Source organism: Diabrotica virgifera, chromosome 3 (assembly GCF_917563875.1).
Source record: "Diabrotica virgifera virgifera chromosome 3, PGI_DIABVI_V3a".
NCBI lineage: Eukaryota > Metazoa > Arthropoda > Insecta > Coleoptera > Chrysomelidae > Diabrotica > Diabrotica virgifera.
Genome location: NC_065445.1, coordinates 202,075,434 through 202,100,048, shown reverse-complemented (window position 1 = coordinate 202,100,048; position 24,615 = coordinate 202,075,434). Strand labels below are relative to the sequence as shown.

At 32.2% G+C, this 24,615-nt stretch overlaps 2 protein-coding genes across 10 annotated transcripts in view; both read left to right on the top strand.

Annotated features, from left to right (window-relative positions):
* The window catches only part of LOC114329617 (glycogen [starch] synthase), a 127,274-nt gene that overhangs the window by 76,402 nt on the left and 26,257 nt on the right, over positions 1-24,615 (top strand). For both annotated transcript variants that reach the window (XM_050647177.1, XM_050647178.1), the window contains exons 6-7: positions 7,294-7,568; positions 12,913-13,079. In XM_050647177.1, coding sequence (XP_050503134.1) covers positions 7,294-7,568; positions 12,913-13,079 — 442 coding nt within the window. The remainder of the gene's footprint in view (positions 1-7,293; positions 7,569-12,912; positions 13,080-24,615) is intronic.
* The window catches only part of LOC114329613 (E3 ubiquitin-protein ligase FANCL), a 787,641-nt gene that overhangs the window by 745,928 nt on the left and 17,098 nt on the right, over positions 1-24,615 (top strand). The window lies entirely within an intron of this gene.

Here is a 24,615-nt window from a genome sequence, read left to right as displayed (position 1 = left end):
CCAGAACAAAAAGGTAGTAATTGGGTACCAGAAATTAATTATAAATGGCGAAAAATTTATATGAAATAAAAAGAAAAATACGATTGAAAGTACGAATACTCTTCATGATAATTCAAAAAACTAGTGGAACATATACAGGACGGAAACATGGAGACGACCAGCATAAGAAAAGGAAAACGAAATATGATAAAAGGAAGAGCGAGCACATGGAAAATTGGAACATGGAATATTCGAAGTATTTACGGAAAAGAACAGGATTTAATAGAGGAATTTGAACAAGCACAACTAGATATACTAACAGTATCGGAAACAAAGAAAAAAGGCAAAGGCGAAATTAAACTTAATAAAGGTCATTTGATGATATATAGCGGAGTGGACAATAAACAAAGAGCTGCAGCCGGAATAGGATGCATAATACATGAAAAGCTAATAAATAGTGTAAACACGTGGGAGGCAATTAACGAAAGAATATTAAAAGTAGAACTAACAGGCATAAACGGAGAAAACTGGATAATATTAGCCGTATACGGACCAAGCGAAGACGAGAATTCAGCAATAAAAGATAAATTTTGGGATGAACTGACGAGAATTACAGAAGAATGCAAAGGAAGAATATTAATTGCTGGAGACTTCAACAGCAGAGTTGGTAAACAAGATCACAAATATAACACAGTAATAGGTACACATGGGGAAGATACGAGGAACAATAACGGCAAGAGATTGCTTGAATACTGTCAACTACATAATCTAATAATAACAAACACACTCTTCGAACATAAAAATATCCACAAATACACACGGGAAGTTATAAGCAGAGGAGAAAAATCAATAATCGATTATGTAATAGTGGAAAAAGACTATAGGGCAAACATTACCGACACCAAAGTACGAAGAGGTGCAGAAATCAATAGTGATCACTATCTGGTGGTAACAAAAATTAAACACCAAATTATGAAGAACGAGGAGCGGAAAATAAATAAAGAAAGAAAAGTAGAATTTGAATCAATAAGATCTTACAAGTTGACAGAAGAAAATGTGAGAACTAAATATGAAGAAATAATAAATCGAGAAATTGAAAAAAGGCTATTAATAATGAGAGATGCAGATGTGGATCAGTTATGGAATAGTATAAAAGAAATTATTATTGAGGCATCCAAGGAGGCATGCGGCGTAAGTAGAACAACTAGCAACAGGAAACAGACATCGTGGTGGAATGAACAAATTAAATCAGAAACAAAGGAAAAGAAAAGACGATGGAAAATATACCTATCAAACAAAACAACTGAAACGTATGAAAAATATAAAGAACAACGAAAAATAGTAAAAAATATGATAAAAGATGCAAAAGAAGAAAGTTGGAAACAATTCGGGGAAAAACTAGAATCAGATAGTAAAAGTAACCAAAAGCTGTTTTATAAGACCATGAAAACATTAAGAAGGGGAAAAAATACAGTTCAATTGACAATTAGAGACGAAACAGGAAACATTTTGACACAGGAAGAAGAAATAATGGAAAGATGGAAAAGGTATTTTCAAGAACTATTATCAACTGAAAACGAAACACCACATTATACCATTAACGTGACAAATACCGGAGAAACCATAGAAGAAACGCAAGACACTGCAATAACATGGGAAGAATTTACACAAGGATTGGCAAAAATGAAAAATGGAAAGTCACCAGGGCATGACAAAATAACAACTGAGATGCTCAAATATATGGGAGTACAAGGACAACACATATTATTACAATTAATAAACAAGATATGGAAAGCTGAAAGAATACCAGAAGAATGGAAGATCTCGTTGATACTACCCATATTTAAATCTGGAGATAAAAAAGAATGCAAAAACTATAGAGGCATAATGCTCTTATGCTCGGCGATGAAACTGTACGAACAAATATTACAAGAAAAGTTGACAAAGATAATCGATACAACATTAGCAGAAACTCAAAGTGGCTTTAGAAAAGGAAGAAGTGTGCAAGATCACATCTTCACTATTAAACAGATCATTGAGAAAACGAAACTCAGAAGAGGAAAAGCATATTTTGCGTTTATCGACTTACAAAAAGCGTTTGATCTTGTTCCTAGGCAAAAAGTATGGTCGCTCCTAGAACAAAGAGGAATAGCAACCAAACTAAGGAAAAATATTGAATGTCTATATAAAAATACGACGAATTGTGTTATAACTAGAAACCTCAAGTCAGAAAATTTTATAACAAAAGATGGTCTAAGACAGGGAGGAGGACTAAGTCCAACATTGTTTACGTTGTTTATGGACGAAATAATTAAAAAATGTAGTCAGAGAACAAAACACCTATTTGTAGGATACAAAAACTTACAACCGATCGAAATATCAGAGTGTGCTTTTGCAGATGACATCGTTATAATGGCAACAAAAGAAAAGGACCTACAAGAAAACTTACAAACGTGGAGTGAAATATTAGAAGAAAGTGGCATGAAACTAAACCTAACAAAAACAAAAGTGATGGTAGTAGCAGAAACTAAAGAAAACGTGTGTATACAGATCAATGGTATACATATACAACAAGTTGAATGCTTCGAATACCTGGGTGTAAAAATTGAAGATTCAGGTCAACAAGGTTTAGAAATCGATAAACGTATAGAGAAAGCAATAAATTCATATTATGCAATGAACACAACTTTTATAGGAAAAAAGGAAATAGCGCAAAGTACAAAAATGAAAGTTTTTAAGGCAATATATAGACCCATACTCACCTTCGGTTGTGAATCGTGGACATTAACAGAGAGGCAGAAGAGCAGAATACAAGCGACAGAAATGAAGTACCTAAGAAGAGCGAGAGGAGTTACAAGACTTGACAGGGTAAGAAATGAGCAGATAAGGGAGGATCTGGAGGTGGAATCAATCTTAGAATTCATAGAAAAAAGACAAATCAGCTGGTGGGGACATTTACAAAGACTAGACGATAGAAGACCGGTAAAAATGATTTGGGAAGCGAAAGTAAATATCAAGAGGAAGAGAGGAAGACCAAGAGAAACATGGGACCAAGCTATTGGAAAAGTTCTACAAAAGAGAGGCAAATCCTGGAAAGAAGCAAAAGTATTGGCACAAAATAGAAGACAGTGGCGTAAATTTGTACACAATATCTAAGTTAATATTGTAATCCCGACACCAATAGGTAGAAGGGAATTTGATTATATATATATATATATATATATATATATATATATATATATATATATATATATATATATATATATATATATATATATATATATATATATGACTTGTTCTATTATTTGACCCTCCAGCTCTAATTTACACCTTATTAGATCTGCTGTTATAACCATGCATTTAGTCTTTTTTAGGGAAATTTACATGTTAAATTTTCTAGCGGTTATATTAAATTCGTGCAGCATACGTTGTAAATCATCTTCACTTTGAGAGATTAGTATTGCGTCGTCTGCATAGCAGATTATTTTAAGTGGTTTTTCTCCCATTTGGTATTCTTTTTTTGTTCTTACTTTTTTTATTATTTCGTCCATGATCAGGTTGAACAACAGAGGACTCAGGGAATCTCCCTGTCTTATCCCATTGTAATTTTGAAAATTGTATATACCATTCAAAAGTTACCGATCTCAGAAATTTTATTCAATTTCTATTTAAAAAGGGAAAAATGTTTTTTCTCAAAGTTCGCATCACCCCGTGGAATATTCTAGCATCTATAAAATACTAAAATTAAAACCTAACTATAGCCTCATTCCTTCTCAACATTCAGTTTTTTCATTCATTCGTTTATGTTGGATAATAAAAAAGTTAAGGACTTTAATAACTAGCCATGTTTTTCATAGACAAAGTGTGTTTTTAAATGGCAAACTTTAAGGAGTAATTGTGCATGACAAAATAAAGTCAGTTTGCTTTACGAGAAAAACGTATGTCCACAAATGCATCGTTTCCGAGATAGGGGGTGTTGAAGTTTTTCTGACAAATTGACGATTTATTTATTGCTTTAAAACCAGTTGAGATATGCAAATGAAATTTGGTGGGTTTTAAGAGGTAGTTATTGCACATTTTTAACTACAGTTAAGAATTTAATATTCACCATTGGCGCGCATACGGGTAATATGAGCCGAAAAATACGTAATTTAATATGAAGTCAAAAATGTATAAAAATTATTTTTTTTTAAATTGTACCAAAACGCCCCATTATTTTTGTCCGACAAGTGATCCAATATGCATTACACATGTAAAAAAACAGTACAAAATAAAAATAACATCTGTGGTAATAAATAAAAAAATTTCAGGAGATTGACATTTTCGGCGGGTCCGACTGCGCATATGCCCCGTGAAAATTGTCCGACAAGGTTACCACATTATTGTAAAAAGGTTTTATGGTAGATACCGTTAAAATTATCCATGTGGTAATAAATTTATTATTTTCATAAATTTTAAGTTATTTTTCGGGTGTAACTTCAATGATATTATGCAAAAAATGATGGTGTATCGCATATTTAAAATGCGTTTATCTCGAAAACGGTTGAGTTTAGGAAGATGAAAGAAGTATACCTTTATTAAGTAAAACTAATAGGAAAATAAAAATTTTAATGTCAAAATTATACAGAGTGAGGGATAAAAAAAATTGAACGTAATAAATGAGTGCTGAAAGGCATATGTGGCGCCCTCTGGGCAATGCATAATTTTTGGTAAGGAATTTAGATTTCTCGACCCAAGAAACCCCCAAATATAAAATTTCATGTTGTTATCTCATACCTATCAGGAAATATTAAATAATAAATAAAAAAAAAGTTTAACTTTGACACCCTGTATCTCGGCTATTATAAACTTTGTACTAAGGTAAGTTAGCTTAAATCGGCCTATTTTAACCTCAGGAACCTGAGGTTAAGCTATGGCCCATTCTTTACCAAACACCCTGTATGCATAAAAATTACTTCTTCTTTTAATTGTACCAAAACGCCCCATTATTTTTGTCCGACAAGTGATCCAATATGCATTACACATGTAAAAGAACAGTACAAAATAAAAATGACATCTGTGGTAATAAATAAAAAATTTTCAGGAAATTGACATCTTCGGTGCGTCCGACTGCGCATATGCCCCGTGAAAATTGTCCGACAAGGTTACCACATTATTGTAAAAAGGTTTTATGATAGATACCGTTAAAATTACCGATGTGGTAATAAATTTATTATTTTCATAAATTTGACATATTTAGCGTGTCCGACGCGTCATATGCCCCAATATTTTTGTCCGACAAAATTGTTTTCGTTGTTTATATGATAAAATCCATTGATTAAAATAGAATGACCAATGTGGTAATAAATTTTTTTCTTGCATAAAATTGACAACTTCGTCACCGCTTGACAGACAAACGCCCCACTACCATAATGCGCCAAGCTCAAAATTTGTCCGACTCCACCCAAATAACAAGTACAAAAAGTTTCAACGGTGTGGTCATAAATAATAATTGTATATGCGGGCCCAAGGCCTATTACATATTGTTATGATCTGCTTCTTATTACTTTGATATTAATTATTATTTATTTGATCAATTATTTAATTAACGCAAATCATACATAAAAATTATCAAGAAAAAATTCTCAGGGTGCCTTTTGTCAAAAAAAAAATTAATTAAATTCTTTTAGGTTATACTTATCCTTTCTCGTGGCTTCAGTATCTCTTAGTTGATCCTTATCGGGATAAAATAGGAAAAGGAAATAAATAGAAAAATCATAAATAAACACATACAAATACCTTTATTATCAAAAGCAATGCTCTGTAAATTTATTAATTAAATCCTGTGGGCATAACTGTCCAAAAGAAACTTTTACCATATAGATTAATCTAATTCAAACAATTATTTATCGCTTTGTTCTTGATACTATTAATAAAACAAACTAAACAAACAAATTTGGTATTCGCAAATTACTTATGCTTCCTACTTAATTTTTGAAATGTTGGAATCTTAAATTCATATGCTTTTACGTAAAAAAATTAACTTCTGATTATCAAAAAAAATCTATCACATAGGTTATTGACTGACCTTTTTGATTCACACACAATGATGTCTCCTCTTGACCCAAACAGCTCCTCCTTGTTGATTATGTTAGGCTACCAATCAAAGCCCTCTCCGTTCTCAGCAAACAATCCAGCAGGATACCAGCAACTATTTCTCCAAAACACAAGCCAGGCTTCGTTTGACCAGGACTCGTTCAATAAACTCCAAATCTCTCTCCTCTCTTTCTCTCAACAATAATCTCCTGAGACCCAAGTATCTTTTTTACTTGGTGTCACAAATAATTTTTATAATGATAATTCTTGTAACTTACTCTCTTGGACTGTACATAATCAAAGAGGTATTCTCGATTTGATTTGTCTCTCGTACCACTTTTCGGCTACTCCCACTATCAAAACAAAACACTAGTACTTGCTTCTGAACTACTCACGAAAACTTTTGACTGCTCTTTCTGGATGCCGGTAACACAATGAATTCCTCTTTCCAAAACTATCTCAACATTCAAGCAAAACTTTCCCCATTCCAAATTGCCAAACCAATCAAAAACATTTCTCTCTCCACCTCCCTCTGTTTCAATCGAAAAACCCAGTCATTCTTTCAAACAATATTTCTACTCAAAACTAATGACTTTTCGGAAATTATCTAAATATTCCTGTCATTAAACAAACATATTTAAAATTCCAATTCTTTTTACCTCTATTTTTCTAAAAACTAATAATTACATCTACCTGTGGATTTCCTTTTCCGTAATAAACAATCGGTTTAAAATTATAATCCTAAATAACTTTCACTTCACTTTTTATTTACAAAAATGTTTTTAATTCTTCATGGAAAACTTCATTAAGGAGAAACCATTTTGCGTTGAAAGCTAACTTCTAATAAATATTTACAAATCAATATACAGGGTGTATCAAATTTATGTGCCCGCGTTATATTAAAAAAAAAATAAAAATTTTTATTCTATCTTTGATTGATAAATTGAAACACAATAATATATAAAATTGAAAAATGAAACTTTTACACTCTATATAAAAATTAAGCACAAGTTTTGCAACTGGATGGCGCATATTATGATTATTGATACAAAGTACATCCTGAAGTGATTCTGGTAAAAAAGTAAACTCCTATGGAAATTTTCCAATTCAAAACAGATCCCGCCTAGATTATGACGATATGTGAGAGGAAGCCATTAGTTTGCCACTTGCTTGTTTCCACAAAGAATTTCCACTATTATTAAAAAATGCACTACTAAAACTACAAATAAATAATTTTAGGTTATGAAGCCGAACATTTATTAAAGAGAAAACCTGACGTTATAACTCCGAATGGTCTCAATGTTAAAAAGTTCTCAGCTCTTCACGAATTTCAAAATCTCCACGCACTTTCCAAAGATAAAATACACGAATTTGTTCGAGGCCACTTCTACGGACACTACGACTTTGACTTGGACAAAACGTTATACTTTTTCATTGCTGGCCGTTACGAATTCGGTAATAAAGGAGCTGATATTTTCATCGAGGCTTTAGCTAGACTGAACCACTACTTAAAGGTAGGTACAATAAACACATTTTCTTTTTGATAATCATCAAGTTTTTGTTTGTTTTATTTCAATGGAACTTTTACTTTCTGAATTTAAAAAAAGTTGATTTTTGTTTTTTTTACACAAAACATTCCTTAATATCATAAGAGATTCGAAATAGAAACGAAGTTATAGCTGTATTTAGAACGCCTGCCTGAGCTAAAACTCGTTTTGCATACAACAACGCGCGCGACGCCTAACCTGTGCAGCTGCAAGTTGACAGTTCGGTTCTAAAACTTATTTAGTAGCACGTGTTTTATATTATTGAAATTTATGAAAAATTATTGTTTTGAACATCGGAAAAAATGCCTGGATCTGGTGGTAATTTAAAAGACAGTCGAAGTAAGGGTAAGGGGACGCATCGAAATAAGCATAATATTAAAGACGATTTAAAGGTATTAAGTTTACTGCAGAAAATAATTTTGAATTAACCAGTTCCTCAGCAAAAAATTAAAATCTAGTAATGCATTGCATGCACCTTATGGGAATAAAAATTTGAGAAATAGTAACGGGTTGGTCGGAAAATATTGACGAAGCTCGTATTGTTCAAGTCAATAGAAGGAGCAAGGGGACATCACAAGAGGGCAGCGATGAAGAAAAAAATAGCTTTGACCGACCATCTACAGCTTTTACTGGACAGTAAGTTCCTGGGCACCCAATATACACCAGAAATCGCTGATTAGAGGAGAATAAGTAAATATGACCATTTTATGGATATTTTATAATAGATAAAATTACAGTAAAAATACTTTAAACGCGTTTTTCGAAATCACATTTTTCAAAACTGGCAGACGTTTTTCTCAAAATCTACTACACCAAGCTCAGTCAACCAAAATTTGTTTGATACTTATACAGGGTGTCCCGAAAAGATTGGTCATAAATTATGCCACAGATTCTGGGGTCAAAAACAGGTTGATACCTATATACAATAGTGAACACAAAAAAAAGTTTGAACCCTTTGAAGTTACAAAATGAAAATCGATATATTTTCATATATTGAAAACTTTTAGAGATATTTTATATAAAATGGACATGTGGCATTCTTATGGCAGCAACATCTTAAAAAAAATTAAAGTGAAACTTGTGCACCCCATAAAAATTTTATGGGGGTTTTGTTCCCTTAAACCCCCCAAACTTTTATGTACGTTCCAATTAAATTATTATTGTGGCACCATTAGTTAAACACATGTTTTTAAAACTTTTTTGCCTCTATTTTTTCGATAAGCCAGTGTTTATCGAGATATTTTGAATATTTGTCCAATCCACCACATTTTGTATATGGTTAAGTACGATTATTAGACTATTGATTATGTACTATAGAAAGGAACTACAACGTTAACGGGGTTTTATTATTTCATATGGTCAATGAATCTCTATATATGAAAAAACCGCGGAGTGACCATTTAAAGGGGTGCGTTTTTGAGAAATGGGTGAATTAGTCCCTGGGCACAGGTTACATTAGGGTGAGTTCTATGCACTTTTGGTACAAACACGTCTACATAAAAATTGTTCCTGGTTAAATTTCATATCTAAATATAACGTTTTAAAGTCAAAGATACTTTTTTTTAAAAAAATATATTCAAAAGAAAAAGCACAAAGAAACCCAAAAGAAAGAAATTTTGTTTTTTGTCCACGGGGATATAGGTATAGACATTGCTTCACAGAAAAAAAATTTACATATTTTCTCTTTAAAATGATGTTTGGTAGAGGTCATTAGCATTTACAGTTTTCGAAATATGATTTTTCAAAGTTCGCCACTCACAGCAATTTTGGGCAATTTTCCTTGTTATTTCGCAAATATTGTTCTGTAACTTTTTTCTACGTAACTTTAGGCATATGAAATGGTTCATGTAAGAGGAATAGAAATCAATTACCTTTAAAATATTCTACTGTATAATGTTGTACGACTTCTTTTAAAGAGGTTATCTTTTTCAAGATTTTATACTTTTAACGAGTTTTTATATTTTTTACGATTATTTTTTAAATTTCCCATTATAACTTTTTTTTCTACATTTAGGTATATATTATAATAATAAAAGAGAAAGCTTATTCTGTTTACTTTAAAATGGTGTATTATAAAAAATTCTAGAACTATTTTTGAATAAGATATGCTTTTTCAAAATGTAATAAGTACTTGCAACGATTTTTGATTTTAGGATTATTTTTTAAATTTCTCATTATAACTTTTTTATGTGATTGTGTGTTATGATTGAAACCGATTTTTTATTGGTAATACTTTGGATCCACTTGACTCGGCCGGGCAAACTTCAAAATATGGATTAATTCCAATATTTACTGTCAAAGCTCCTGCACCACAAGCTTTGCTTGAAAAAATAGCATGTAAATGTACCAAAGGATGTACAAAAAACTGCGGCTGTATGAAGATAGGAATTAGTTGTTCAATATTCTGCAAAGGGTGCATGTGCATGGGTACTAATTTTGGGAACTCTAAGATAAATGAGGTGTCAGAGGAAGATATTGAACTTAATGCTAACGAAGAGATGGACTTTGATTTTGAAAATTTTTTAAATGTCACGTTTAAATAATTTTAACTAAAGTGATGTTTTCTAAGACTAATGTTTATGTAATTTTTGTAAAAGAAAGCCCTCTTTATTGAGCAATATATAGTATATTCATGTACAAGAAAAAAAAGTTATAATGAGAAATTTAAAAAATATTCCTAAAATCAAAAATCGTTGCAAGTACTTATTACATTTTGAAAAATAATTTATCTTATTCAAAAATAATCCTAGAATTTTTTGTAATACACCATTTTAAAGTAAACAAAATAAGCTTTTTCATTATATAATATTATATATACCTAAATGTAGAAGAAAAAAAATTATAATGAGAAATTTCAAAAATAATCGTAAAAATAATATTTTTTATATTAGGTATTATATAATATATAATATATAATATATTATACAATAATAATATTATTTTATTTTTAAATTATATTATAAAAAATCGTTAAAAGTATAAAACGTTGAAAAACCATAATCTCTTTAAAAAAAGTCGTACAACGTTATACAGTACACCATTTTAAAGGTAATTGATTTCTATTCCTATTACGTGTACCATTGCATATACCTAAAGTTACGTAGAAAAAAGTTACAGAACAATATTTGCGAAATAACAAGGAAAATTGCCCAAAATTGCTGTGAGTGGCGAATTTTGAAAAATCATATTTCGAAAACTATAAATCCTAATTACCTATACTAAACAATATTTTAAAGAAGAAATATGTAGATTTTTTTTCTGTAAAGCAATGTCTATACCTATATCCTCGTGGACAAAAGTTATGGCACAAAAAACAAAATTTCTTTCTTTTGGGTTTCTTTGTGCTTTTTCTTTTGAATATATTTTTGTAAAAAAAAAGTATCGTTGACTTTAAAAAGTGACATTTAGATATGAAATTTAACCAGGAACAATTTTTATGTAGATATGCTTGTACCAAAAGTACATAGAACTCACCCTAATGTAACCTGTGCGCAGGGACTAATTCACCCATTTATCAAAAACGCACCCATTTAAATGGTAGCACTCCGCGGTTTTTTCATATATAGATGTCCATTGACCATATGAAATAATAAAACCCCGTTAACGTTGTAGTTCCTTTTAGCTATCTTATTTTGAATATAATCAATAGCCTATATAGAGACCTGTTAATAATCTGAAAATTTATTTATAATTTACATTTTTAGGTATATTTTGAAAAAAAAGTCATATCTCGATAAAAGGTGACTTATCAAAAAAGACTAACAAGGCAAAAAAGTTTTAAAATCACTGTGTTTAACTAATGGTACCATAATATTAGTTTAATTGGAACGTACACAAACATTTGGTGGGTTTAAAGGAACAAAACCCCATACAATTTTTATGTAAATATATTTAAAAAGAAGCCGCATCTCTATAAAAACTGGGTTATCGAAAAAATACTAAGAGGCAAAAAATTTTTAAAAACGTTGAGTTTAACTAATGGTACTACGATAATGAATTACAGTAGAGCGTCGATAATCCGAACCCTGGTAATCCGAACGTTCGCTAATCCGAACGCAGAAAAAAATTATAAAATTAAAGATGTGATCGCGGACCGAATTTTTGGATTTAATACGACAATATGGGCAAAATATGACCCCGGATTTTTGTTTTGTTTATGCAGAAATACATACAATATTTTTGTTTATTATGCAGGTGTTTTATTCATTGTGACTAAAACGTATGTACATATGTACTATGTTTATAAGCTTTGTATGTATTTTGAACATATGTTCGATAATCCGAACAATTTTATAATCCGAACTACCCCTGTACCAATTAGTTCGGATTATCGACGCTCTACTGTAATTAGAACGTACACAAAAGTTTGGGGGGGTTTAAAAGAACAAAACCCCCATAAATTTTTTATGGGGCGGACAAATTTCACTATAATTTTATTTTAAGATGTTTCTGCCATAAGAATGATACATGTCCATTTTCAATAAAAAATCTCTAATAGTTTTCGATATATTGAAAAAAAATCGATTTTCATTTTGTAACTTCAAAGGGCTGTAACTGTTTTTATGAGCACATTTGTACTAAGGTAAGTTAGGTTCAATCGAACTATTTTTGACCCCAGAATGTGTGGTATAATGTATGACCAATCTTTTCGGGACACCCTGTATATACGACTACTACCTAAACCTCAAAAGTTAAGAAAAAACCCCCTACCTTTTTAGTACAGGTGTAGATATAAAAAAATAACTTTTTAAAGGTTTATTTATTAGTTTTAAGTCTCGACAATTGAAACCCGTCGGAATTTAAAAAAATTGTTACAGGAAGGCAGGTAAGTGTCTCCAAAATTAAAGTGCATCTTTAGGTTCAAAACAGACATACCACGCTGTAGCGCTACGCTGTGGATCCACAAAGTAGATTCCGATGATTAGCCGTAAATTCCCATGCAAATCAAACGTACCATCCCAGACGAGCGACAGTGGCCAGCCACAGTCGCTCTTCTGGGATGGAACGTGCACTCCACATAAGAACCCACGGCCAATCATCGGAAACTACTTTGTGGATCTACAGCGTAGCGCTGCAGCGTGGTCCTTCTGTTTTGAACCTTAAAAAACGCCCTCTGCAGTGATGAAAAAAAACTAAAAGTAAAAAAATGTATATGTCAAAACCTTCTTAACAATGTATAAAAAAATTATAACCATAGGTATAATAGTTTTTTCTATAAAAATAGTTAAATACAATATTTTTTCAATTTAGAAAGTAAAAGTACTCTTACGCGTCAGTTAATAATTATTTATAACTAAATTTTTTATTTAAGAGCACCCATCCGGACGTCACTGTGGTAGCTTTCATGATATTCCCGGCAAAAACTAATAATTTCAACGTCGAATCACTTAGAGGACACGCAGTTACTAAAGCTTTGAGAGATACTATCAATGATATTCAGAATAAAATCGGAAAACGAATGTATGAATGTTGTTTGAAGTAAGTATCGATTCGATATTAATTTTAAAATAGAAAAATACATACAATAAATCATAATTATACATAAACTAACCTATTAACATAGGTAATATGTATAAAAATCCACAAGGAAAAAGTTTTCCTGTAGTTGGCTGTATACCATGTGATACAAAAAACAATAAATCCTGTATAAAAGGTATATTTAAAAAACCCTCAAAAGGGCCACATCAAATTCACATAACTAGTTTTCGACTGGTTTACCAGTCATCATCAGTGCTTACGTGCAATATACATGCTAGTCACCAAGATGGTATTATACAAAAATATGTGGGTCAAAGCCCAGTGAAAGTAGTCCGTCAAGGAAACATTGGTATAAAATGCTACCTTAAGCCTGGATGTTTAAAATATTTTAAACATCCAGGCTTAAGGTAGCATTTTATACCAATGTTTCCTTGACGGACTACTTTCACTGTATTATACAAAAATATGTGGGTCAAAGCCCAGTGAAAGTAGTCCGTCAAGGAAACATTGGTATAAAATGCTGCCTTAAGCCTGGATTTTTAAAATATTTTAAACATCCAGGCCCAGTGAAAGTAGTCCGTCAAGGAAACATTGGTATAAAATGCTACCTTAAGCCTGGATGTTTAAAATATTTTAAACATCCAGGCTTAAGGTAGCATTTTATACCAATGTTTCCTTGACGGACTACTTTCACTGGGCCTGGATGTTTAAAATATTTTAAAAATCCAGGCTTAAGGCAGCATTTTATACCAATGTTTCCTTGACGGACTACTTTCACTGTATTATACAAAAATATGTGGGTCAAAGCCCAGTGAAAGTAGTCCGTCAAGGAAACATTGGTATAAAATGCTACCTTAAGCCTGGATGTTTAAAATATTTTAAACATCCAGGCTTAAGGTAGCATTTTATACCAATGTTTCCTTGACGGACTACTTTCACTGTATTATACAAAAATATGTGGGTCAAAGCCCAGTGAAAGTAGTCCGTCAAGGAAACATTGGTATAAAATGCTGCCTTAAGCCTGGATTTTTAAAATATTTTAAACATCCAGGCCCAGTGAAAGTAGTCCGTCAAGGAAACATTGGTATAAAATGCTACCTTAAGCCTGGATGTTTAAAATATTTTAAACATCCAGGCTTAAGGTAGCATTTTATACCAATGTTTCCTTGACGGACTACTTTCACTGGGCCTGGATGTTTAAAATATTTTAAAAATCCAGGCTTAAGGCAGCATTTTATACCAATGTTTCCTTGACGGACTACTTTCACTGGGCTTTGACCCATATATTTTTGTATAATACCATCTTGGTGACTAGCATGTACATTGCACGTAAACACTGATGATGACTGGTAAACCAGTCGAAAACTAGTTATGTGAATTTGATGTGGCCCTTTTGAGGGTTTTTTAAATATACCTTTTATACAGGATTTATTGTTTTTTTTAATATGTATAACTTATGTCAAACATACTTTATACCATAGACATGTAATACCTAGACTAGACTGCGCACTGTAATTTAAAACTAATCGACTTGTGTTTATCGACCACTTATTGTGACTTTCCCACTGCCGCCAATTAGAAAGAGATGCATACACTGTTTACTACATTTTTCTCTGTCGCACTGGGGGGATAATTTTAGATTGCATTACGCAATCTAGGTATATATGTTTCTGCCTTAAACTGTAATATTTCTTATTAAACTAACAAAACCTGACAATTTTTTTGACAAATATAGCACAACCTTTATGAGATCTAACAGATAACCATGACATATACAGTGATGGGTGCGCTAATAACCAGCAAAATAACGTAAAAGACGGAAACATATTAAGTTAAGTAGTATGATAAAAAGAGATAAAACTGTTAGAGGTGGGAAATTTAGCGATAGAAACCTATAAATTTACATTATACATACTTATTGATTGTTTCCCACCTTTAGACGTATCGGACGAGTTTAGCAGCTACCGTTGTGGCAGTGACAGTTTTAGTTGATATACTCTCTCTGATAAGTAAGTCTAAAGGTGGGAAATAATCAATATAATATAAAGGACCCCGCAACACTTCTTATGGAAAAGTGGTCCCGGTCAAATTTAACGAAACTTTGGTCAATGATAGTCCTCGGTGAGTAGATTAAAAAAGTCTATGGCACCTAGGTCTGAAAAACTATTATTCTCGAGTTACAGCCTTCCGAAGTTCTTAAATTCAGGTACTTGGTTTCCGTTAAGTTCACTAATTCACGATCAAGTGATGAAAATATCTATTACTGAAAGACGACGGACTCATTTTCTTCATGTATATTTGCGTGTTGCATATGAATTCGTGGTCAAAAATAGATGCATCGTATTTTAGTCTTAGAAAACCTCAGAAAAGTCCTCAGAAAACTAAAGATGTGCGATAGAAAGGTACTGTTAGAGTGGCATAACAATTATCATATTTTCATGAATGCTTCACACTTATCCAATACGAGCATAGCTGCAGTTCCACCTTATTTTTAGAAAACTACTGGACCGTGGCGGAATTAGGGGGAGGGGAATTTCAACCGTAACACGGTCCAGAATTATAGAAAAAATTGTTAAAACATGATTATTACACGTTGAAAGACGTTAGCTTACATGCAACTTACTACATACAGACAAATTCAACCCAACTAACTCGACAATTAGGAAAATTAAGGGAACTTATTGCACATGTTATTATCTATGTCTTGTAGTTTGGGTTTATCTATTTCATGTATTTAGGGGTTGGTGTTTTATTGGAATGTTCCTCCACTGCTACTGAAGCGCCATCAGAAAATTGAGGAACAACCACAATAAGTGCTGCTAGAGCATAACAAGACACCTCACGTTTTCACGTATGCAGAATTGAGTGCCTCTAAAAATCATTAGATATGCCGACGAAGCAGTAGTTTTTGCAAATAGCTTAGCTTAGATGATTTGCAAAGAATAATCTCCAGTATATCAGATATGAGTGGAGAAAATATATGAAATATATGAAAATATATAAATAAATGGACTTGGATAAATACTACTGGTAAGCATTTATGAAAATATGGTAATAATTGTTATGTCTCTCTAGCACCACATTTTCTGTCGCACTTCTTCAGTTTTCTGAGGACTTTTCGGAGGTTTTCTGAAGACTAAAATACGATGCATCTATTTTTGACCACGAATTCTTATGCAACACGCAAATTTGCATAAAGAAAATGAGACTGCCTTCTTTCAGTAATAGATATTTTCATTCACGTAGTGCACTTAACGTAAACCGAGTACCTAAATTTAAGAACTTTAGAAGGCTGTAGCTCGAGAATAATAGTTTCTCAGACCTAGGTGCCATGGACTTTTTTAATCTACTCACTGAGGACTATCATTGACCAAAGTTTCGTTAAATTTGACCGGAACCACTTTTCTATAAGGAATGTTGCGAGGTCCTTCATAGGTTTCTATCGCTAAATTTCCCACCTCTACTAGTTACATCTCTTTTTATCTCACAACTTAATATGTTTTCCATCATCATGTTTTCCATCATCACTGTATGTTTATTGGCAGATATTATCTGATTATGTCGTAGACTCTTGGCCCTTAGCAAATTTTTCAGTGGTCTTATTAACAGGTTAACACCTACCCTTTCTAGGTACCTATGAAGGTCACTATTCCTATAGTATCAAAGGTCGTTGAAAGTGCTCCTTGGCACTTTGTTTTGGAATCGCTGGATGATGTCTAGATTACTCTTACTAGCACAATCTCACAGCCTAACCTAGCGCCTAATGTAATATTCTAATACTTTGCGCTATCGGCATAGTGTATCTGAGTATTATTTACATTAATAGGACTGTGTTGTTTTTTCTTGTTTCTAAAGTTAATGTGTACTATACTCAAATATAAATATAAAAATATAAAATATAAAAAAATATATAAAAAAATAGAAAAAAAATATATAATAATTAAAAAATATAAAAAAAATGTAGATAAAAATGAATGACGAACTTGGACAGTCCATAGTAAAATAGCTTTCGAATTAAGTAGAGGGCTAAAGAAGAATGTTGCAGTTTTTGCTGTGGAATTCTGAGAACATCATTTAGAAAAAAATAAATAAAAAAAATAAAATACAAAAATAATTATTTATTAGTAGAATTGTTTATTATATTAGTATTAGTTTTAGGATAAGATACGAAAAAATGACTAATAAAATAAAAAATAATAAAATTGGCGAATGGATTTAGTGTCCGCAGTCATATAAACCCAAACAAACAACAACCAAATAGGTGGCAGGATACTATACTCAAATAACCAAATAATTGACAAGAAATTGTTTCATGAAATGTTACTTAAGTATTGCTTACTAAAATAATAGTATAATCATAAAATTATACACGTACAATAATAGTATAATTTTACATGCCATTGAAATTACTCCTCTTTCTCCTCAAATACCGTAATAATCCACGAAATTCGAAATGAATCACTGACAACTATTTCGTTCTCTGACTATATGTAACTTCACCTATCGTAAGCTACTTTATCAAAAGCTTGCGCCACGTTATATGTTATTATATACGTTATTCTATGGACTTGGTCGATAGTTTAATAACTTTCTCGAAACCCAAACTGGCATCTATAAGAGGTATCAGCCTTTTCAGCAATATCTTCTTGTACAGCTTCGAAATTGAAGGTAGTAAGGAAATCGGTGTATACTATACTATATTTGCTTGCTTTTATGACCTCTGCTACTTTCCATATCTTTGGAATATATCTTAATCTCAACGAGGCGTTTATAAGAAATGTCAGCTTGAGTATAGGTTTTCTAGGGAGTTGGTTTAACATTTTGCCAGTAATTAAATTAAATCCGGGTGTTTATGCCTGCTTTAATTTCGTTGGACACTTATTTTGGAGTGACTAGTTTAGTTTCACCTTCTTCCTGGATGGCGTTTCCCCACTTAAGTGTGTTATCATCTTCATTTGGCTAAAACGTTTCCTCGAGATATTCAGCTTTATTAGCCTTCTCTAAATTGCCTTTTGTACAGTTTCCATCTGTATTGTTGGACAGTACCTACTGTTGTTAATGGAGTATTTTGTAAGATCGGTCGTTTTAATGTCTTGAGAATGGCTCTACAAGAGAATGATCAGTTGTGCTATCATTTGTTAGTTCTCTTAGATAGTTACTAATTGATTCATTTTTATTTTTTCTAATTTTTCTTTTAATCTGTTGTTAGTTTATATCTGCATTATTTAGTTTCGTTTTATCAGATATAGCTTTAGAGCATTGCCAGATGGCAGTTCGTTTATATAGATTATTATTAATTAATATATTAGTACTTACAGTTGTTTAATATTTATATTTATATTTTACACTTTTCGTATATATTTGGTCACATAAACTTACTACTTATTTGAGTTTAAAATACTCATAATACCCTAAAGATTGAGTGATATTATGGAGCAATTTCAAAACCTTTATTCACTTCGACTAGAGATGGATACTATAGCATTGTCTGTGAGTGTTAAAAAATGAGGCTGAAATAAAGATGTCGGACCGTGTGGAGAGGGAAAATAAGAACCCAAGCGTTCAGAACATGAAAAAGAACTTCAAAATATTGTAAGTTTCTGTATCTCCGGTTTTGGTTGATGTATTTTGATTTTTTAAATTTGTATGTACTTTTGGCTTACATTACAAATATGCGATGTGTTAATATTATTAATCAATGAACAATGTAATTTGTTTAAACTTAATAAAAAAGTTTTTTTCTCAAATAATTCACTTTTTTGTATTAGATTTTGTATTTAGACCAATACACTTAAGAGCAAAAAAATCGACTCACTCGATGAATTGTAGTTTATGCGGAGTAGGTTTGACAGCAGATCTTTACATTACGGATATTCTCTAAGACTGCTGTTCCCTACACCGGCTATATGGGTGACAGCGTCATGCTAAAGCATGAAAACTCTCGATGGCACACAGCGCAGATTAGGAAAGATTACCTGGCCAACACCAATATAACAACAATGGACTGACCTTCATTAAGTCCGGATATGAATCCCATGTTGGATCCTTAATCCAATACCATCGACTGTGGCGGAGCTAAAAACTGCATTAGATGAAGAGTGGGAAGCGATTCTTCAGAAATCAGTAAGAAACTTAATAAGGTCGCATGAAAAGTGTAATACAACGCAGAGGAGGAAATACTCAGTATAATTTTGATTTACTCAGATTTTTTATGTTAATTTACTTTTATATTCATTCATTACATAATGACTTTCATTCATAACATCTTTTCTCACATACAATATTAAATTATATATGTTCTTTAGTTACTAATTTTATAAATATTTGTGTCATTGCCATAAAAATTACTTCTGTTCACAATATTTTACTTGTAAATTTATAGGTCTGGATCCAGCTTATGAAAAAAAAGTTGATTAATAGCAAGCTGAAAATTTGTTAATAGCTTAAGGGTGTCTAGTCGGACAAACTTTGATATATGGGAACATTGGAACAGGGGAAGCTTTAATTGTGGAACAGGTTAAAAATTTGGAACGGTCAGACGACGAAAACGGCAGATGTATTTTGTCCGACAGAACAGACTTAAACTCTCCGAACAGAGATTAAACTCTCATGCAAAAATCAGACTGCTGTTTATCACCAACTGGGCGTTTTAATGAGTGGAACATGTAGAATATGTCAAATGACAGGAATTATGACAGGTGATAAATAGCAGTCTGGTTTTCGCATGAGAGTTTAATCTCTGTTCGGAGAGTTTAAGTCTGTTCTGTCGGACAAAATAAATATGCCGTTTTCGTGGTCTGACCGTTCCAAATTTTTAACCTGTTCCACAATTAAAACTGCCCCTGTTCCAGTGTTCCCATATATCAAAATTTATCCGACTAGACATTCTTAAGCTATTAACAAATTTTCAGCTTGCTATTAATCAACTTTTTTTTCATACGCGGGATCCAGACCTATTACATTGTGTGTGGATAGACACCAAACAACGTTATCAAAAACTAAAACTTATTTTACTTTTTAGTCGATTTTTTTGCTCTCAAGTGTAGATTTTTTTGTATATTGTATAATAAAACTTTAAGACTTTATCTTTAAAATGATACTAATTACGTTTCTTAATTATTACAAACAAATTAGCTGCGAATTTAAAATGAATTCCTACTTTTTGAGGGTTTAAGCACTCTAAGCCAAGCCGCACACCAAAGAAACATGAAACGAAAAACATGAAACGTGAAACGAAAAACATGTTTCATGAAAAGAAAACACTGCTAAACAAATCTCAAAGTCCGCCTACCAATGAAACGAGTTTGATTCATGCTCATGACACATTTTTATTTTCGGAGAGTTTCATAAATGACCGGACATATATTTGTTTAGCAGTGGTTTATTTCCACGAAACGTAATTTACGTTTCATGTTTCTTTGATGTGCGGCCTGCCTAAGGCAGACCGAACATCAAAGAAACATGAAACGTAAAACATGAAACATAAAAATTGAAACACGTTTCATGAAAATAAAACAATGCTAAACAAATAGAAGTCCGCATATCTATGAAACGAGTGTGATTCATGCCCATGAAACATTTTTATCTTCTTGAAACATGTTTCGATATTTTTCGACTATTTTTCGATATAAGTTTCATTGCTTTGAATAATTAATTACGTGCGTAAAATAAATGCCACCAAGAATTTAATATTGCATTGGTTTCTGTGGTGGAGCAGAACGAAGAGGTGTACAATTATAACCTGGAGTGGTACTCGAACGGACAATAACAAGAAAATATCGTTTTTTTTAAACCAGGACCAACAATAAAACAATGCAAATGTTTGAATACTCATTCTATAAAATTATTGAAATTTAGCAAGATGATTATTTATCGTTTGCAACCAAATATTATGTACTATGGTTATGATTTTTGGACAGTAATAAAAGAGTTTCCACAACAGCAACTACCTCGTCATCATCACTTTCTATTATTTACTATACAAATTTTATTTTTGTTTCTTTGTCGACAGTCCGGTTTTACTTTTTTTCTGGTATATCAAGGAGTGCTTATTATGAGACTAACATTTTCTTAAAAGATTTGCCCCGGAACACTCATTTTCATTCCTTTAAAGGAGGTAGGGAAAAATCCTACTCCATCAGTAGGGTTTTTTATAAGTATATATTATGGTTATTGCAACATCCCTGCGGAAACTACCCTTATCCTTGAAAATAAGTTTGGCGAGCATGTTTTTACGATTTTTTCGTTACCTATATATTTTTTTGAAACAACGCTTATACAGAATTAAAGACCACTATTTGCTCTACAAATAAGGTCCTATGCATTTTTTTCGTATAAGCAACCGTTACTGCACAGTGGCGCCGCACACCTCAGAAATATTTTGGCCGGCTCAAGTTTTTGTTTTTTTTTTCATCTATTCATTTTTTTAATAATATACTTATGACAAATAAAAGAACACACTGTCTGCTACATATTATGACCTATACATATTTTACTTTCTTTGCACCCTAAAGCCACAGTGGTGGTCCAGTGTCAATGTTTGCATATTTTCTATAATTTTTTTCGTTTTTTTTTTGGGGTGGTTTCAGGGAAAATATGGGGGTGAATTATACAAATTTATAAATAACACTTGTACATGGGTAATCGCTGAAGGTTTTTTTTACGCTAGCATAAGCGGTTCAGATGGTATAAAAAGGGACTTTTTAAAATAAGACCTGTAATTAGAAAATGGACAATGCCCTTAAATGAAACCTATACCAAAAAATCAGACATTTATTTGTGATTAATTGCTGCTGGGTTGCTTCTTGATTCCGATTACGTTGCTACGAAATTTAGCAGATGATTATTTAATTCCTTTGCAACCAAATATTATGTACTATGGTTATGATTTTTGGATAGTAATAAAAGAGTTTCCACAACAGCAACGACCTCGTCATCATCACTTTCTATTATTTACTATATAAATTTTATTTTTGTTTCGTTGATTATTATATTAGTGTAGGCAACAGAGATTAAATTTCGCAAACTCGACAAAAGTCCGGTGTTACTTTTTTTTCTGGTATATCAAGGGATGCTTATTATGAGACTAACATTTTCTTAAAAGATTTGCCCCGGAACACCCATTTTCATTCCTTTAAAGAGGATAGGGAAAATCCTGCTCCATCAGTAGGGTTTTTTATAAATAAATATTATGGTTATTGCAATATCCCTGCTGAAACTACCCTTATCCCTGAAAATGAGTTTGGCGAGCATGTTTTTACGATTTTTTCATTACCTATATATTTTTTTGAAACGACGCTATACAGAATTAAATACCACTATTTGCTCTACAAATAAGGTCCTATGCATTTTTTTTCGTATAAGCAACCATTACGGCACAGTGGCGCCGCAAACCTCAGAAATGCTTTGGCGAGCTCGAGTTTTTGTTTTTTTTTCATCACTTATTCATTTTATTAGAAACACACTTTTGACAAATGAAAGAACACACTGTCTGCTACATATTATGACCTATACATATTTTACTTTCTTTGCACCCTAAAGCTACAGTGGTGGCCCAGAGTCAATTTTTGCATATTTCTTTACATATTCATTTTCCTTTTTTTTGGGGTGGTTTCGGGGAAAATATGGGGGTGAATTATACAAATTTGTAAATACACTTGTACATGGGTAATCGCTGAAAGTTTTTTTACGCTAGAATAAGCGGTTCAGATGGTATAAAAAGGGACTTTTTAAAATTTTAACACCCTGTAATTAAAAAAAGGACAATGCCCTTAAATGAAACCTATACCAAAAAATCAGACATTTATTTTTGATTAATTGCCGCTGGGTTGCTTCGTGATTCCCATTACGGTTAGGGAAAAATATTTTTCTTTAAACATCTTTTTTAAAAACTTGTCAACTTTGGCGCGCCACCTCCGCTAAACGGTGTGTGATAGATATATGCTGTCGCGGAATAAATTGTAGGAAATAAATATAGTCCTCTTCATATTTCTATTAAGGAATTTTTTGCAATAACGTACAGGAAGGGCTACGTTTCGCAAAAACCACAAACTACCCCCTTTAAAGGGATGAAAATGGGTGTTCCGGGGCGAAATCTTTTAAGAAAAAGTTAGTCTCATTAAAAGCACCCCTTGATATACTAGAAAAAAAAAACCGGACGTGTGTCGAGTTTGCGAAGTTCAACCTCTGTTTCCTACACTATATAACATGAAACGTTCCGTTCTTCACAATTTATTTGTTTCATGTTTCACGTTTAATGTTTCTTTGGTGTGCGGCCTAGTCTCCACTTTAAGAACAATCACAAGCTAGAGTAACGATGTATGTTACTAAGTATTATACAGTAAACGTCACGCTAGTAGACACACCGGGTACCTAATCGCTGGGCTTACTCTAGTCAGGAAAGCTCTCACCTATGACTTTCTTGTCTTTCATGTTATGTGATTCTCATGAAACTATTAATAATAATTGTTTCTCCATAAAAAAATTAATTAATTAATAGTATTGTTACTCTGCTTTAAAATAACTTTATTATTTAAATTCAAACACCAACAATATTACAATATTTGAAGAATACAGGAGAGAAACAAGGAATGTCACTTTTTAATGATTTTGGCTCTTCTCGCCAGGTGGTAGCAAAAACTCAAAAACTATCGACTAGCCTGTCGATTCAGAACAAAAATCAGAAAGGTCAGTCTATATAAATTTTCTAAGAATTTGTGTCCAGGCGAAGAAAGGAACAAACACTCTACCGAACAAAAACAAGGAATGTCAGCAGTTTTTTGGTGCATTATTAAATTAACAAGTTAATATAGATTAATATTCTATTAATAAGATTATAAAATAAGAATTGCTGGAATTCTGCTAAGAATCTCCTAAGTAGTTTTTAGATATCACAAGAATTAAACCTTTATTGGCGTTTAACTCAATATGTATAAAATGTGACATTCCTTGTTTTCCCCCGACTCTTCATTTTATAACTTTGACAACTTTAACACAATGACAACTATAAGGTTTGTTCTAGCATCAGTTACAAACGGTTTGAAACCATCAGCGAATAGTGGACCAGTGCTAGTAGAGGGGATAGCACTGGTAACTGTATTATGTTTTCTCACTGACCAACTGTTTGCTGACGTTTTCTGACTAGTTTGACTGTTTGCTAGAACAAACCTATAAAGTTCAAATACCACGACTGTTCTATAAACTGTCACCTTTCTATGTTTATATATGTTCTGAGGTTCTAGACGTCGTCACTAGACATAAAAATAAACAGTGCAACAAGTGAAGAGTCCTGGGCCCAGAGCACACCAAATAGAATTCTATTTTGCTGACGTCACAAAATAGAATTTCATAATGGGAGAATCGACGGTTGCTAGGCAACGTGACGTCACTAAAATAGAATTCTATTTGGCGTGCTCCCGCACTAGGACTGTATTAGCTCAATGTACCCGTGAGTTTAGCGTGTCGGTTACTGTATATATTACTAAGTATATTACTATAATAAGATTATATACTATGGATAATTCATTTTTGTTAATTA